Source organism: Argentina silus, assembly GCF_951799395.1.
Source record: "Argentina silus genome assembly, chromosome: X".
NCBI lineage: Eukaryota > Metazoa > Chordata > Actinopteri > Argentiniformes > Argentinidae > Argentina > Argentina silus.
Window position 1 is genome coordinate 25,844,951 of NC_139653.1, and position 15,359 is coordinate 25,860,309.

The 15,359-nt window shown below is 44.4% G+C and overlaps 2 protein-coding genes across 2 annotated transcripts; both read right to left on the bottom strand.

The window, feature by feature from the left end:
• Positions 1–6,383: 6,383 nt before the first annotated feature.
• On the bottom strand, positions 6,384–9,616 carry rab38a (RAB38a, member RAS oncogene family; the record flags this gene model as incomplete). The annotated part of the gene is made up of 3 exons (XM_083696272.1): positions 6,384–6,536; positions 7,600–7,880; positions 9,418–9,616. The coding sequence occupies 3 exons, from the start codon at positions 9,614–9,616 to the stop codon at positions 6,384–6,386; spliced, it is 633 nt and encodes a 210-aa protein (XP_083552398.1).
• Positions 9,617–10,139: 523 nt separating this feature from the next.
• Positions 10,140–15,017, bottom strand: ctsc (cathepsin C). Its single transcript, XM_083695705.1, has 8 exons — positions 14,708–15,017; positions 14,395–14,540; positions 13,578–13,741; positions 13,289–13,444; positions 12,307–12,425; positions 12,051–12,182; positions 11,633–11,865; positions 10,140–11,540 (listed from the first exon to the last, which is right to left on the bottom strand). Exons 1-8 carry the CDS (start codon positions 14,865–14,867, stop codon positions 11,274–11,276), a joined length of 1,377 nt encoding a protein of 458 aa, XP_083551831.1. The 5' UTR covers positions 14,868–15,017; the 3' UTR covers positions 10,140–11,273.
• Between the last annotated feature and the right edge of the window lie 342 nt (positions 15,018–15,359).

A 15,359-nucleotide genomic window follows, 5' to 3' on the forward strand; every position in this document is an offset into this window, starting at 1 on the left:
TCCAGACAGAGATAAGTGAGGAATGAGTACTAACGTGGGAGGGTGATGGCAGGTGGAGTTTGTGTTAGTGTGAGATGGGGGTGGCGGGTGGGGGGTATAGGTGACGTTTTGGTAAGCGGGGAGGTAAGGGTGTTAGGACTTAAGGTAAGAGTTAGGATGAGGGAGGAGGGGTGATTAGGGGAGGCTGGGTGAGGGAGGGGATTTCAGGTACATCTATGAGTGAGTGGATAGAAACTATACTAGGTCCAAACACATTCCATGGCTTCCATGTGATGTTGCATATTTGCAGTAATCATTCACCATGTGCTTTTCCTCCTTTTTCCTATAAGTCACTCTGTAGGGTTGGGGTTAGGCTCTACTCACTCACACAACACAGTCATATGGGCTGGGGCCTTACCTTCACTACTCCATTCTCAGAGGCTTTCATTGGTCCATTTATGATTCTGTGTGGAAAGTGACTGCATGTCACTCTGCCGGTATGGGTAGAGGGCGTGGCTTTCCCCATGATCTGATGAGTGTATCATACCACACATACTGAACATTAAGATTCAGATTTATTCATCTATAGCTATTCTAACTAAGCTAGTAGGTCAGAGGTTGGCTAAGCATCAGTGTTTTCATTGTGAAGGTATTAGCTAAAAGGCAAACGAGGGAAATCCCTGTACAGAGTCTCTGGAGAGGTCATTATGACTTACAGGGTAGAAATCACATGACCCTGAATAAAATAGTCAAGACACAACACATCTCAGTGGCCTTGAACCCATTCATCAAACTACTAGGTATTTAAATCCTCTGGCACCACAGACCCACACTATTATAAAAATAGTCTTGGAGAGAGATTGGAGATTGGAGAGTTGGGGGAGAAGAGAGAGGGGGAGAAGGGGAGGGGGAAGGAGAGGGTTGGGAGACAGGGAGAAAGAGAGGGACGGCTGGAATCTTGAGACAATATGCCAGAGTGCTCTGTTGCCATGACTACCACTCCTTCCACGTGATCTATCACTCAGTCCCACGCTCGCCTACACACACACACACACACACACACACACACACACACACACACACACACACACACACTCACACACACACACACACACACACACACACACACACACAGACACACCAACTCCCCCAAATCCCCCCCCCCCCCCACCAGCCCAACTCCCACAAACATCACACATCCCTACCTGTCTCATTAATTAGGAAGGCTACTCGTCCTGGGCCATAGCCCAATCCTCCCTCTTCCTCTTCCTCTTCCTCTTCCTCTTCTTCACTCCCCTCTGCTCTCCTCTACTCCCCACTCCTCTATTCCCTCTTCCTCCTCTCCCCCCTGCTCTCATTGATATGGCCACTGTTTGTCTCCTCTCCTGTTCTACATTGATGTGAAAACACACGTAATGCCTGGGGATGGGAAGGTCCAGTTCAGGGGTCTTGAAGAGTCAAATGTGTGCAGGCTGTGTGTTTGTTCCAGCCCAGCTCTAAGAAACCTGATCAAGTGTACCCTTCAGGAAGTAATTGCCCAGACAGGGAGCCTGGGGTTATTTTCACACTTGCTCTTACTCCTGCAGTGTTGTGTTGGTGCTGCTAGATGGCGCTGTGAGTATGAGACGGTTCTGAGAAGAGAGAAGAGGGAATCAGCTACCAAACTGTTCTCTCATCTTCACACGCACGCACACACACCATCATCATTAGCAATCACTCAGGGTCAAGTATGATTGTGTGTTTGCTGCCAGAGTCCACTGCCTCAGAAGCAAAGGGTATTGCTGGCTGTTACTCTTCGTTCCTTCTTCTCTGCCAAGACAAGAACAGCCAACAAACATCCCATTACAACACTTCCTCCTCCCACACCACATACACACACACACACACACACACACACACACACACACACAAACACACACACACACACACACACAAACACACACACACACACAAACACACACACACACACACACACACACACACAAACACACACTAAATGACTGCACTGATATATTGAGTAGCATGAAGCTACCCACTGATCTCAGGTCCATGTTGAGAGAGAGCTCTTCACAGTGGTCCACATTGAGCCCATCTCTTCAGTACTACTCTGACTGATGACTCACTCAGCATGGTGCTTTTTAACAGGACGATTTATGCTCTGGGATCTCCTTTAAAACTGATGCTATATTAGATGCTAGCACTCACTCACACAAACAAACACACACACACACACACACACACACACCGATTAGATGGTTTTTAGATGGTAGTATTCACACACACATTTACCAGACTTTGGAGTGCTGGCACTATTTCATTCACAGTCTCCCCTGGGCCTGGGTATTGATTTTCTTTTAGTTTCTGTTTTATTCACAGAAAGAGTACGCCTGGTAGTCTGCGAGTCTAACACAGCTGTAACTGTTTATTGATGTTACAGTAGCTGAAGGCTGTCCAACCATTATGCTGTGTGTGTATATGTGTGTGCGTGCGTGCGTGCGTGCGTGCGTGCGTGCGTGTGGGTAAGTGTAAGTGTGGGTAAGTGTAAGTGTAAGTGTAAGGTTAAGTCAGTGAAATCACGTGGAGCCGATTTATTTTTTCTTTGAGTGACTGAGGGACCCCATGATCATAGTTCTCTCCCTCCCTCCCTCCCTGCCTCCCTCCCTGCCTCCCTCCCTCCCTCTCTATCTCTCACTAGGCTCATTCTTGCATCGCACCCTTGTACTCCAGTTGCAGAATTGGTGTGAGAGAAGGCCTGAGGGAAAGGGAGAGGGAGAAAAAGAGAATTTACAAGGTTATGATCTGGTAATAAAGATTCCCATATCTTTGTCAGCTCGTTACCGTAGAGAGAGAAAAGAGAAGGATGAAGCTGGATGAGAATCGTCTGATCTTCACTGCACACACAGGCACAAGGGTGTGTGTGTGTGTGTGTGTGTGTGTGTGTGTGTGTGTGTGTGTGTGTGTGTGTGTGTGTGTGTGTGCATGCATGCATGTATGCCAGTGTGTGGCCGTGTACAGAAGGGAGTTGCCACTGACCCATTTCAAAGAAAAAACCCCTTTACATCCACTAACTCTCTCACATCAGCTCTGCAATTCACAACCAATTATTACAAATGAGAGGGTAACCCCTCTCTTGTAGTGTGTGTGTGTGTTATCTAAATATCTCTCTATGATATCCAATAGAGTTTCTGTGAAATCAGACAATACTTCCTCTCTCAGGGGGTGAAGAAATCACATTGTTAAATGAGGCACAAAATGGTATCACTGGAACCATACAATTAAAGAGTGTCAGAGAGAGAAAAAGAGGGAGGACAAGGACAGAAAAAGAAAAAGAGATAGAGAGAGACTGAGGGGGGAGACAAAGGAGTGAGTGATAGTTCAATATTGATAGATCAATTCTTCACTGTAAAAAATTACTCATTGGATCTGTTTAAAAAACCTCAACCAGTAACAAGTAATTTTTAGGGTTATTCAAATTAAATGAATACATTTGTTGAATTAAATTAAATTAATTTATTATTTATGTTCGTCAAACCTCAACACTCAAACCTTCACATCTGTAAAATGTAATTCATTAGGTATATGTGATATAATATATTATATAATTATAACCTAATTATTTGAGATTTTTTAATTGGAATTAGCCAAAAATATTTCTCAAACTGGTAACCAGCAATTAAATCAGTTTCCTGTAAATGAAATGTCTAAGTTTGTTCAATTACATGAAAACATGACTCAAAACCTATTGTAGCAAATTTCACCAGTTGCAGGGATGAAGGAAGACATGATGCAGGTTTTTCCTCTCTTTACTTGTACTTAAGCCAGTTTAAAAACAAAACTAGCAGAGCGCACACTTCCGTAGTTGCACTACTAACAGCAAACACCAAAAAAAAGAATACAACAATCGTGGTCAGCAAAACAAACAATGCGTCTCCGTAAGCTTAACCAAGTACTCGACATTTGAACTCCCTTTTTTAACCGTGTTCAAACTGTCTTTTTATTTCTTCAAATAAACTAAACTAAACTAAAGTATACTAAGTGTTGGCACACATAGATTTCATCATTAGCTAATAAGGATGACTGAAGGTGCATTAGGGCTTCAATGTACGTGGCTCATAATAAGGATGGCTGAGGAAGGAGGCGAGGGAGAGAGCATGGGTTCTATCTTCCACCCTCCTCATAATAAGGATGGCTGAGGAAGGAGGCGAGGGAGAGAGCATGGGTTCTATCTTCCACCCTCCTCATAATAAGGATGGCTGAGGAAGGAGGCGAGGGAGAGAGCATGGGTTCTATCTTCCACCCTCCTCATAATAAGGATGGCTGAGGAAGGAGGCGAGGGAGAGAGCATGGGTTCTATCTTCCACCCTCCTCATAATAAGGATGGCTGAGGAAGGAGGCGAGGGAGAGAGCATGGGTTCTATCTTCCACCCTCCTCATAATAAGGATGGCTGAGGAAGGAGGCGAGGGAGAGAGCATGGGTTCTATCTTCCACCCTCCTCATAATAAGGATGGCTGAGGAAGGAGGTGAGGGAGAGAGCATGGGTTCTATCTTCCACCCTCCTCATTTGAGTCTGTAAGCCTTGTAGGTGCATAGAACAGAGTGGGAATGTTGGGAATTGTGTTATGGGTTGCCAGTGTTAGTGTATCTTCAGGAGTGTTTCCACAGTGAATCAGGTTTTCTATGTATCTGATAAAAGGGATCACGAATGGCTGAGGAACATCAGGAAGGTCACAAACAGGTCACATAAACAAACTAGTTAAATAACTAGTGTGGTTGCAGTATATCTCTGCTGTGTGCTGCCTGTGGCCTGTGTGTTAGTGCTTCCTCATTAAACACCTGTCAAACCGTTGTCTACAGACATGACAGCCTCTCTGTCACACTGCAGGAGCATGGGCACGAGCGCACGCACACACACACACACACACACACACACACACAGCTGAGGCTAGTCAAGGTAGAAATCGGAGGACAGGCTCATTGTGATGCATGGAATGAAAATAGGAATGGTATCAAACACATGTTTGCCAAGTTATGGTTTATTTAAAGTATCACATGTAAAAGTGAATATACTTCTGCTGTTGACTAACTGATTAAATATATATGTATGTACAGTGTATATATCTGTATATATTTCATACTCAAACATATTACAAATTATGTAAATCCAACACATTCAATTCATGTTGATAAATAAAAAAAGAAAGTATGGAGCTTTGTACTGAGGTGGTCACATGGTTAAGAGTTACTGTGCACCATGCTGAAATTAAATTATAACTTGACATATCTTGCAATGTAAAAGAGGAACAGTTCATTGATATTAGCACACTACATCAAGATCCTATGTAATACATTAAGAACATAACATCAGAGAGTCATAACACTGGTCATGATCAACTCCTGGCCCATGTCATTAAAAAGATACAGTGCCATAAGGGGTATTAAGAAAACATTAATGAAAGAATATAAAATAAAGAATGCATTCTTTGTGAAATACTGGGATGGCAGAGTCTGCTGATTGCGTAGATTTCTGTCTTTGGAATTCAGAGTGGAAATGTGGGAGTTGTAATCAAGGGTTAGAGGAGAGAGAAGAGAAAAACAAATGAGAGAGGATGAGGAGAAAAAAGAGTGATGGTGGAGAGAAAGGGGGGAGGAGGAAGAGAGGGAGAAAGATATGCCTCATCCTCCATGGTTACTGAAGCTGGAAGCGGAAGAGGAATATGAGTGGGACAAAAGGAAAGGGGGGGGGGGGATTAAGTGATAAATAGAGAAAAGGAAGGAGGAAAGAAGCATTTAAGGAAAGCAACTCCCTGAGTGTCACTATGAATACAAACTCTGAGCTGTGCAGTGTGTGTGAGTGTGTGTGTGTGTGTGTGTGTGTGTGTGTGTGTGTGTGTGTGTGTGTGTGTGTGTGTGTGTGTGTGTTTTTGTTAAATCTGTCTCCATGGTTACTGAGACACAGCAACAATGCTCCAAATGGCCTTGAAGGTGACTTTGTCTCTGAAACAAACACACACACACACACATGCATGCACAAACAACACAGCGCTGCCTAAGACACGCAGTCTCACACAGTCTCTCACACTCTCTCACATACACACACACACTCACACACACACACACACACACACACACACACAGTTATACACACAAACAATCGAGACAGCACAAAACACACACACACACACACGCACGCACACACATACACATACATGATTATTCAACAAAAAACTAAAGTTCTTTGAAATCTCTCTCCTCTCTTGCTCTCATACACACACACACACACACACACACACACACACACACACACACACACACACACACACTCACTCACTCACACACACACAAACACACACATAAACCCGCACATGCGTATACTGTACATGCACACGTGTGTTATTCGTTGTTTCTATGATCTGAAGCAGGAGGAGCAGGTTCCGCCCGTGCCGGAGTCTAATTGGGGAGAGATAGTGTCAGAGACCTCTGATTGGAGAATGTCGTTCTCACTGGCGATTATGTGCTTCACCAGACAGTTAGCTGCTTCATCTATGTTAATATTCTCCTGGAGAGAGAGAGGGAGAGAGAGAGAGAGAGAGAGAGAGAGAGAGAGAGAGAGAGAGAGAGAGAAAGAAAGAAAGAAAGAAAGAAAAAAAAGATAGCGAGAAAGAGACAATATATGATATCAGATCAATGACGAGTGAGTGATAACATATAACCAGTGGACACATTGGCCCCAGAGGACTGGTTTTCTCTACCACTGATCTGGGTTAACTGAGGCAATTCACAGTTCTCACTAATAACACATTTATAATGGACAGAAACTCCCAAATGTCTCTCTCTCTTTCTCTCTCTCTATCTTTCTATCTCTCTCTAATAATCTCTCACATTACAGCATTAGCACAAGAGCATGTTCATACACTCTTACAATACACAATCATTACACTCCACTCACATCCCCAGGACTGATAGCACTGTTCCCCACACACACACACATACAAACACACACAGCGTCAGAGTGGGGTAATGAATGTAACAGAGAGGGGCTTTATATAATAACAGGCACATGACTATCAGAACCTTCCATTTCAGCACAAGCTTCACACACACACACACACACACACACACACACACACACACACACACACACATTTCCATTAAAGCCTCAATCTGGAGTTGGGGAAACTGTGAATTGGAAGGCCCAATTGGTGTAAGCAACACGAAATACATGATGTTATGCTTCGGTAAAAGTAACCAAAAGTTCTGCGACTGCCCTGACTAGGCCTATGGAAATAGCACCATTAGGTTACTTGGGCGGAGAAGATGTGTGTGAACAAAAAGCGGTGCAGAATCAGAGGTCAAGGCACCAAGAAAGTTTGGGTACCCAGACAACAACCTTTAACGTCCCCCTGACTTTCAGAATGTGGAGCGTGTGTGTGTGTGTGTGTGTGTGTGTGTGTGTGTGTGTGTGTGTGTGTGTGTGTGTGTGTGTGTGCTTGACTGTGCTCACTATCAGGCCATCTGTGAAATTCCAGAAGCATGTGAGGTGCCATTGGAAGCAGGCTATATGCCATTGTGTGTGTGTGTGTGTGTGTGTGTGTGTGTGTGTGTGTGTGTGTGTGTCTCACCTTGGCAGACGTCTCGTACCATCCTACAAAGCCATTCTCCTTGCAGAATTGCTCCATTTTAATCCCATTGTTGGTCAGAACCTCCCGCCCCTGGTCACACTTATTAGCCAATAGCACGGTGGCTACGTGTTTCCCATTGGCTAAGGTGAGTTTGGAATCCAGGTCCTCCTTCCACTTGGTGACAGCCTCGAACGAGGATGGCCGTGTGACATCAAACACAATGAACGCCCCCATGGCCTCGCGGTAGTAGACCCGCGTCATGTTACCGAACCGCTCCTGACCTGAAACACACACACACACACACACAGTATTATTAGGTTGTACTAACACTAGTAGTAGTAAAGATCCCAAGTTCTTCTCTGTAGTACACCTGCACCACCAAACTGCTCCCAGTCTACAGTGGTATTGTGTTTACAACACAGAAAAGCAGAATTGGTATCATAAACCAATCTTCGTGTCTCGAGTGCATCACAGCGAGGAGTGGCTGTGCAAAGTGACCCAATTATCTGGCAGATTAGATCGAACACACACACACACATACACACACACACACACATACACATACACATACACATACACGCACATACACGCACATACACGCACATACAGCTGGCTCAGCATGTCTGGATCGTCATACAGCAAAATTGACTTTCTGAGAGAAAAGGTCATTAGAGATGGGGAGATGAAATCAGAGAGTACAGAATGAAAGAAGAAACTAAGATAGAATGGAAAGAGAGAGAGAGAGAGAGAGAGAGAGAGAGAGAGAGTGGTGGGGGGAGGGGGTGAAAGGTAGTAGTGAGGGGAGGAGGGGGAGTGTTATAATAAGTACTACACATGGTGGACTGTACTACTCAGACTAACGTTTCCTTCCATGACTTGTATAAGGACGAGCACTATAGCCATAACATTACCATAGCACCAAGCTTTGAATGGTTCTGATCATATAGCCATTGAGGGGGAGACCGCCAGAAGAGAACCAAAGCTTGCAACCCCTTGTTCCATAAAGGGGCAGACCACTTAGCAGGGGAAGCTGTTCATTCATCATTTGTATTGGGAGGTATATTTATTAGATGAAAAATATGGTGAAATCAATCCTAATATCCTTATCAATCTTAATATCCTAACCCTTGCCCTCATAAAGAACAGCATTCATTAGTATAGTAAATATGAAGTTGCTCCTATACCCACTGATACAGGGTCATCTTTTTTTAATCTCTCCAATGACAACATTCTGATCCAATCCTAGATCTTTGGCGACTATTATACAATCTTTCAAGATGAGAGGTGAGGACACCGGATCGCTCTCTCGGAATAAGTGTGTCGTCTGTAATTCACAATTAAACCTTTCTGTATCGAAGCCCGAGCCTCAAATCCCCCCCACATGAGCGCGAGACACATGACTGCCTGCTCTCACCGGACCGGGCGCACGGAAGAGTGAGCGCGCGGGGTGAGTGATATCAGTCAGATTCTCTGCTAACCGACGCTGTGAAATGAGAACACCAGTAGCTACCCTTAGTCCACCCTCATTCCCCGTCCCCAATATGTAGGCTATCACAATCAAAACTAATATTTTAATTAGCCTAGACCTAGTAGGCCTTATTGCCTATTTGTTTGATACTTTTTTGTTGTCAAAAACATACAGTATACAGTAAGTAAAATTCCATTAAAACACTTTTCAATAGGCCATGTCTTTGCTAATCACTCCTCGCAGAAAATGTCTATGCAATGGTCAGTGCCAATGATGTGAACCACCATTCACCTCAACCGACTGCGTTCCCATCGCTGATCTGAGTCGCGCGTACAAGCGTATCCCCCTACCTGCTATGTCCCAGAGCTGAAGTCGAACCGTCTCCTGGTCCCAGTTCAGCACTTTGAGAGCGAAGTCCACGCCTATGGTGGCCCGATAGTTTGGACTGAAGTTTTGGTGGACATAGCGCTTAATGATGCTGGTCTTCCCCACCCCTAAATCTCCTATCACTAAAATCTTATACAGGTGTTCCTTATGGTTATTCTGCATGGCGACAGCGAAGGGCTAGGGCAGAGCATTAATACAACGTGATGGAGGGAAAGAAAAGAGAGAGACGTGGAAGAATGAGTGAGAGCAGAATGAGGAGCGATGTGCTTCAGGGGGCCGGAAGGAACGCCCAGAGAAGTTGGGCAGAAAAGTCTGTCAGCTAGACCTTGTGACTGGCGGGGCTCCAGCAACGGCGTGAGAGCGCGCGTTACTGAGTAGCTCCAAGAGACAGAGGCCACATTAGAATACTTTGAAAATGCATCACTTCTTTTCTTGTAACCACTGGTCTCACATGACTAGGTTGTAGGCTATGTAGTGGATAGAGATTAGTAGTTCACCAACACCTGAATCACAATTTAACACCTTCCAACCACAATAAAACCTGACACACTACCATAAAATGTGAAGAATTCCACTAGAGATATGAATCACAGTTGAAAACTACCCTTCATTTACCAATAGTGATTCACTTTGATGAAGAGGTGCCAAGGTAATACACAAGAAGAGAAATTAATTAAATACAACATTTTTTAAAAATCAACTTTAATTTTTTCTCAAATTGTAAAACAGACAAAAGTGCAAGTCATTTGTATTACAAAATCTGTTTTGAAAAAAGATCTAGCCTACCTCTATCCCTTCACACATGAAAGTCCCTTTTTTTTTTTTACATTTTCACCCATGAGACTCAAGCTCCCAGAATCCCACAGGGAAATGAGGACAGCAACAAGATGAGGACTGTCACATTGCAGACATTAACCCTCGTATTGTCTTCACTTTTTGAACCCTTTGGAACTCTTCGGGTCAAATTGACCCGGGATATCATTGGGGCTTTAAAAGCAATACAAAAATAAACATTTCCATTAAAACTCTTAACATATTGTCTCTCAATTCCAAACAATATAGATAACATGCATGATTAATATTTGCAATTAATCTCTGCTAGATCATATTTAAAGGACTGAATAAACATAAGAGCATAATGAACTGACAGGAGTGGACATCTGTACTTCCCTGAGATTAGCGATATGGAGCAGCAGACACCCTTAACCCTACAGATGATCACAAAACACTGATTAAAAACTATGTATTCAAATTATAATGGTGCCTAAAGCAGATTCCCTTTATACATCACTTCCTGCTGTAAAGAACGGAAAAGCTTTACACATGCAACCATTCCCTTCTTTTAACAATCCTATGCAGAGGCCATTTGATCAAACATTTCTAATCTACACACACATTTCAGATAGCAGATGTAACAGGTCTTCAAATGTCCACTGAACAGCAAAGAATGTGAACAGAGGGGAAACCCCTATGCTCTCAGACCAGTGGTCAATTTAGACAGAAGCCATTTTAGAACTACAGCCAAAGTAACAAGCTGGGTTCCAATTTTAAAAAGGTCTTTTCTCCTTTTAACAACTTTGTAATACAGCCCGAGACTGATCAACAGAAGCAGAAAAAAAAGTGTTGGCACTGGCAGAGATGGAGGCTCTGTCCCCTGATTGAGACTGGTGAAATAAAGTTCACTCATTAATTTTTTTAGATCAGTACAGATGAAGCAAAGGAGAAAAGAGAATAAGGGACAAGGAGAGGAGTAGAAAGGAAGGAGAGTAGACAAGATAAGGAAAACAGCCATCAAACCCTAGTTTGCCCTCTCTGCCTTCTACAGTTTGGGGATGGGCTTGGCTGCCACCGCAATGCTCTCTATAGCACACTCATCTGACCCACGGCGGATTCTAAAGAAGCCCCCCTCCCCCCAGCCGGTCCCCCAGCTGTTCTTGACCACCCAGTACTTCTGACCAGTCATGTGACAGTGTCCATAGCCCACCAGCAGCACTGCGTGATTGGTCAGCTCAAACGGGTCGTAGGAGTCTCTCAGGCCTGTGTGGTGGTATATCCCCTCCTTATAGTACATGAAGTCTGGGTACACCTGTGGAGAAAAAAAAAAATAGGGATAGATATGCATATGCCCTTATGTGGATGTACATGTGTGCCTATGCATTTGAGTGTATGTGTACACACCTCGAAAGCCACTCCCACAGGTCCGTTCCTGACCAGCTCCAGCATCATGGCAGCCTCGCTGCAGCCTCCATAGAACCCTCCCACGTAGCTGTACTCAGAGGCAAAATGACGCAAACAGTTGTCTGGAACCTCACATGGTGAATCCTTCCCAGCGTACGGAAAACAAGACTCATCCACAATCCCAAAGTCTTGGATATACTTCCCAATCAGGTAGGGAAAACCACCATCACAACCTGAGAGAAAGAGGAGGAGATTGTTATCCATGATATGTAACCCACAAGGCAATGAGAGATTCTGGAAATAATATTAAATTCCCCAAAATCAACAAGAGCTTTAGAAATGTTCTAGGTAATAGAAGCCAGACCACCAGACCTCAATCACACCTCAACTTTGCAGCTTGTGTGTGTGCACGTGTTACCTTGGGAGTACTGGGAGCAGGAAACCACTTGTTGTGGGCTGAAGATGGGAGTCTCTGTGTTGTTGGTCAGGATTCGGACACGAGATTCCAACATTCCCATTGAGGAAAAGGAATAACAGCTACCGCACGCACCTGGGATAGAGAGAACATCAAAATCCACACTGCCATACACATCAACCATCACAACCATATAATATATTTGGTGAATTCATTAAAAGGCTGAAATACATTTGCATTTGAAATTTTTGTTTGTTACCTTGGTTACGGACAGGGCTGAGAAAGTTGACCCCGTTGACATCTCTCCAGTCCCAGCGCTCGGGCAGAGCTGCTGCCATCTTAGCCACCTCCGCTGTCACAGGGGTGGGACGAACCCGTCTGGGTGAGGGGCATAGAGAGAACTTAGCTTTAGCTTGGAGTGAACCGACACCTGGTGACATGGTTTTACTGTACATTAGTACCATTATCCTTATAAACACAATATGAATATAATCCAGAGCTAGCAGGGTGAAGTGTCAATTTGAGCAAGAGTGTGACCCACAGCAGGGGGTTAGAGTTTAAATGAAGGTTGTGCGCTTGACATGAGTCTACAGCTGGGCTACCAGTATGGATCCACACTGTGATATGGACTTTGACTATATCATCAATACTGGTTTTGCTCCTCTCCTTGTAACATGTCCAGATTGTGCAGCTGACAGTTTAACTGCAAGTTTAACATGAATATACAACACACTGACAACACGCAAACGTTAGCTCTCATCTGTAAAATGAACAGCTTTTCATAAAAACAAAATACCAGAGGACATGTGCGAGATTTGACATAAATAGGCACTACATGGTTTAACACACCCTATGCATTACAGAAGAAAGTGCTTAATTTTCATCGAGACAGCAGTCAGACTTTTTGGTTTTATAGCAGCATTGTTACTGGATAGAAAATGGGCTACTATCCAGGAAAGGAGAAGATGACTTTTCTTCCTATGCCATCCTCTACTCTGGATGGTTAACAGGTAGCTTAAGTATAGTGCATTGTACATAGGCCATATCAATGGCATAGGCCTATCAAATAAGTAAATAAATAAAATTGCCTGCTTGGCAATGGCAGTGTCGAGTGTGACAGAGGTAATAAGTCCATTTAAATTTTAGCCAAGGGTTGTGGGTGTTTTACACACACAGAATCCTCATTCCATTCCACACCAGTCTCCCCTGATGTGTGCATGCACATGTATGTGTGCGCACACCTGGGGATGTGTGAAGCTGGCCCCCCAGCCCTGTACATCAGCTCCTGTAGAGTGTAGGTCTCATGCTCTCTGTAGGCTGCAGCTTTCCAGGACCTCTGGGCAGAGTTGATGGAGTAAATATAGTCCAGGTTGTCTTTGTGTGGCCTCTGGAGTAGCCTAGGGAAAGGAAAGAAGGACTGAACGAGGGGGAGATGCTCATAGCACTGCGCTATACGCTGTGCACACAAAGGAACAATGACATACAAATGTTAGCAGAAACATGCATTAACCACTGTCACAGGCTACTCACAGGCGGTCCTTATGACTCAGGTGGTGAGTGTGTTCGGTGCGGGGGGGTACTGGGGTGACCCTCTTCCCTGTAAAGCAGGCCCAGTTGTTCCCCAGTACGTCATGGACCCACCCTGGTAGAGTCTGGTCACAATAACTGGTCACCTCCGAACCCTGCTGAGAGTACTGGGAAGAGAGGACAGCACTGTTGGAGGAAAAAGTGAGGAGCTGGTGCATGCGTGTACCTGATCTTTGTGAATCATCTCTAAAGTAGGCAGCATGAGACTCGATGCATCATGAGAGAATGTTGGCTAACAATAACCTGTTTGAATATTAAGTAGGCTACTACTAAAAGTGAGGAGCTAGTGTGTGCGCGCGTGTCCAGGCACGTGCAAAATGAGAAGCAGCTCCTGCCCCTTCTTTTTGCAGGCCCCGTCTGTCAGTCATGCCCACCTGCCAATGCCACCTGCCCTTCCATAAATAAATAAATATATATATATATATGAGAGAGAGAGACATAGTTGAACAGACAAGTCGAGACAGACTGAACGAGGAAGTAGTCCCTCATGTCTGTGAATCATCTCCTGTAGGCAGGACTAGACTGGTGGGGGAGGGGAACAAATAATGAAAGCGAAAATAAAGAAACACAGCCTTAAATGTTACAATAACTGACACCAGCCTGTTTGAACACAGTACACTAAAATGTATCCTTCATCATTGTAATAATCTAACAACTGGATAGGCAAAAACAAAGGGTTCCATGTTCACAGATCCAGTCATGCCACATTAGGAAAGGTGCATTTTAGAGGTAAGCTTCAGGCAATGACCATAAAGCCCACCTTGAAAAATCCAAACCACTTGTAGTCGTTGAGGACCACCTCAAAGCCCTGGTTGTAGATAAGCGTGAAGAAGCCGGTGTTACCGAGGTCATCCAAGGCTACCGACAGCTTCTCCAGATTCACCGTTACCGTTTTGACAGCAGTGTCTGTTGAGGAGTGCACAAACACATTGCATAACGGGGCAGAGCAATTCGGCCTAATCATGAAACCATGTTAGCTGTATTTGTCGATTGATTAAAACTTTGTTGTTCCGTGTTTTAGTTCCATGGAACCATTCAGACACGCTGCCTCGCTCCTCTTCCCCGTTTCTTACCCATCTGAGAGCAGTTGACGGTCTTGTCCAGCCCTCCTTTCGACACCTGAAACTGCCAAGTACCTAGCAGATCTTCGTAGGTGCAATTGGCAGGTGTATCAGCCACCGAGCCCTCCACCCACAGCAGAAACACACACACTAGCACACCGCTCACCTTCATAACGTCACACTACAGAAAATAACTACTGAATTTTGGGTTTACAAATAGAGTCGGCTGAAGTTGGTGTGCTTCCCCATCCGTCGACGCACAGCAGGTACGAATTGGAGTAGTCTGTTTTTATGACCTGTTATTGTGTGCCATACCCTATGAGATCTCTTGTTCAATCCGAAGCGAGGGGAACTTCCTTAGGTCATATGACGCGCCGCAGTTTGTCACATGACTACGGGGTCTTTATAGTGGAGATGGAGAGACGGAGACGGGAGAAGGAAATTAGGCAAACTTACCAGTTTAGGGTGTTCATCATTCAGGCTAATTACATTCAGGTGGTGTAGGCTAGTACCCAATTTAAACGTTTATGAATTTAACCATCCAAGACAAGAACCAGGCAACGAGCTTCCATATTGGAAATGTCCATGTTTCCTAGTTCTGACATGTCATGAACATCCATTTTTCTTATCTTGGGTCTAACAACACTGACGTTTCGGCCTAGCC

Bases quoted from the DNA above. Each gene is read 5' to 3' on its own strand.
- ctsc (XM_083695705.1), bottom strand. From the start codon at position 14,867: ATGAAGGTGAGCGGTGTGCTAGTGTGTGTGTTTCTGCTGTGGGTGGAG. The intron at 11,866-12,050 runs GTAACACGTGCA...TCTTTCTCTCAG, and splicing joins CTGCTCCCAGTACTCCCAAG to GTTGTGATGGTGGTTTTCCC. The intron at 11,541-11,632 runs GTGTGTACACAT...TTTTCTCCACAG, and splicing joins CTGTGGGAGTGGCTTTCGAG to GTGTACCCAGACTTCATGTA.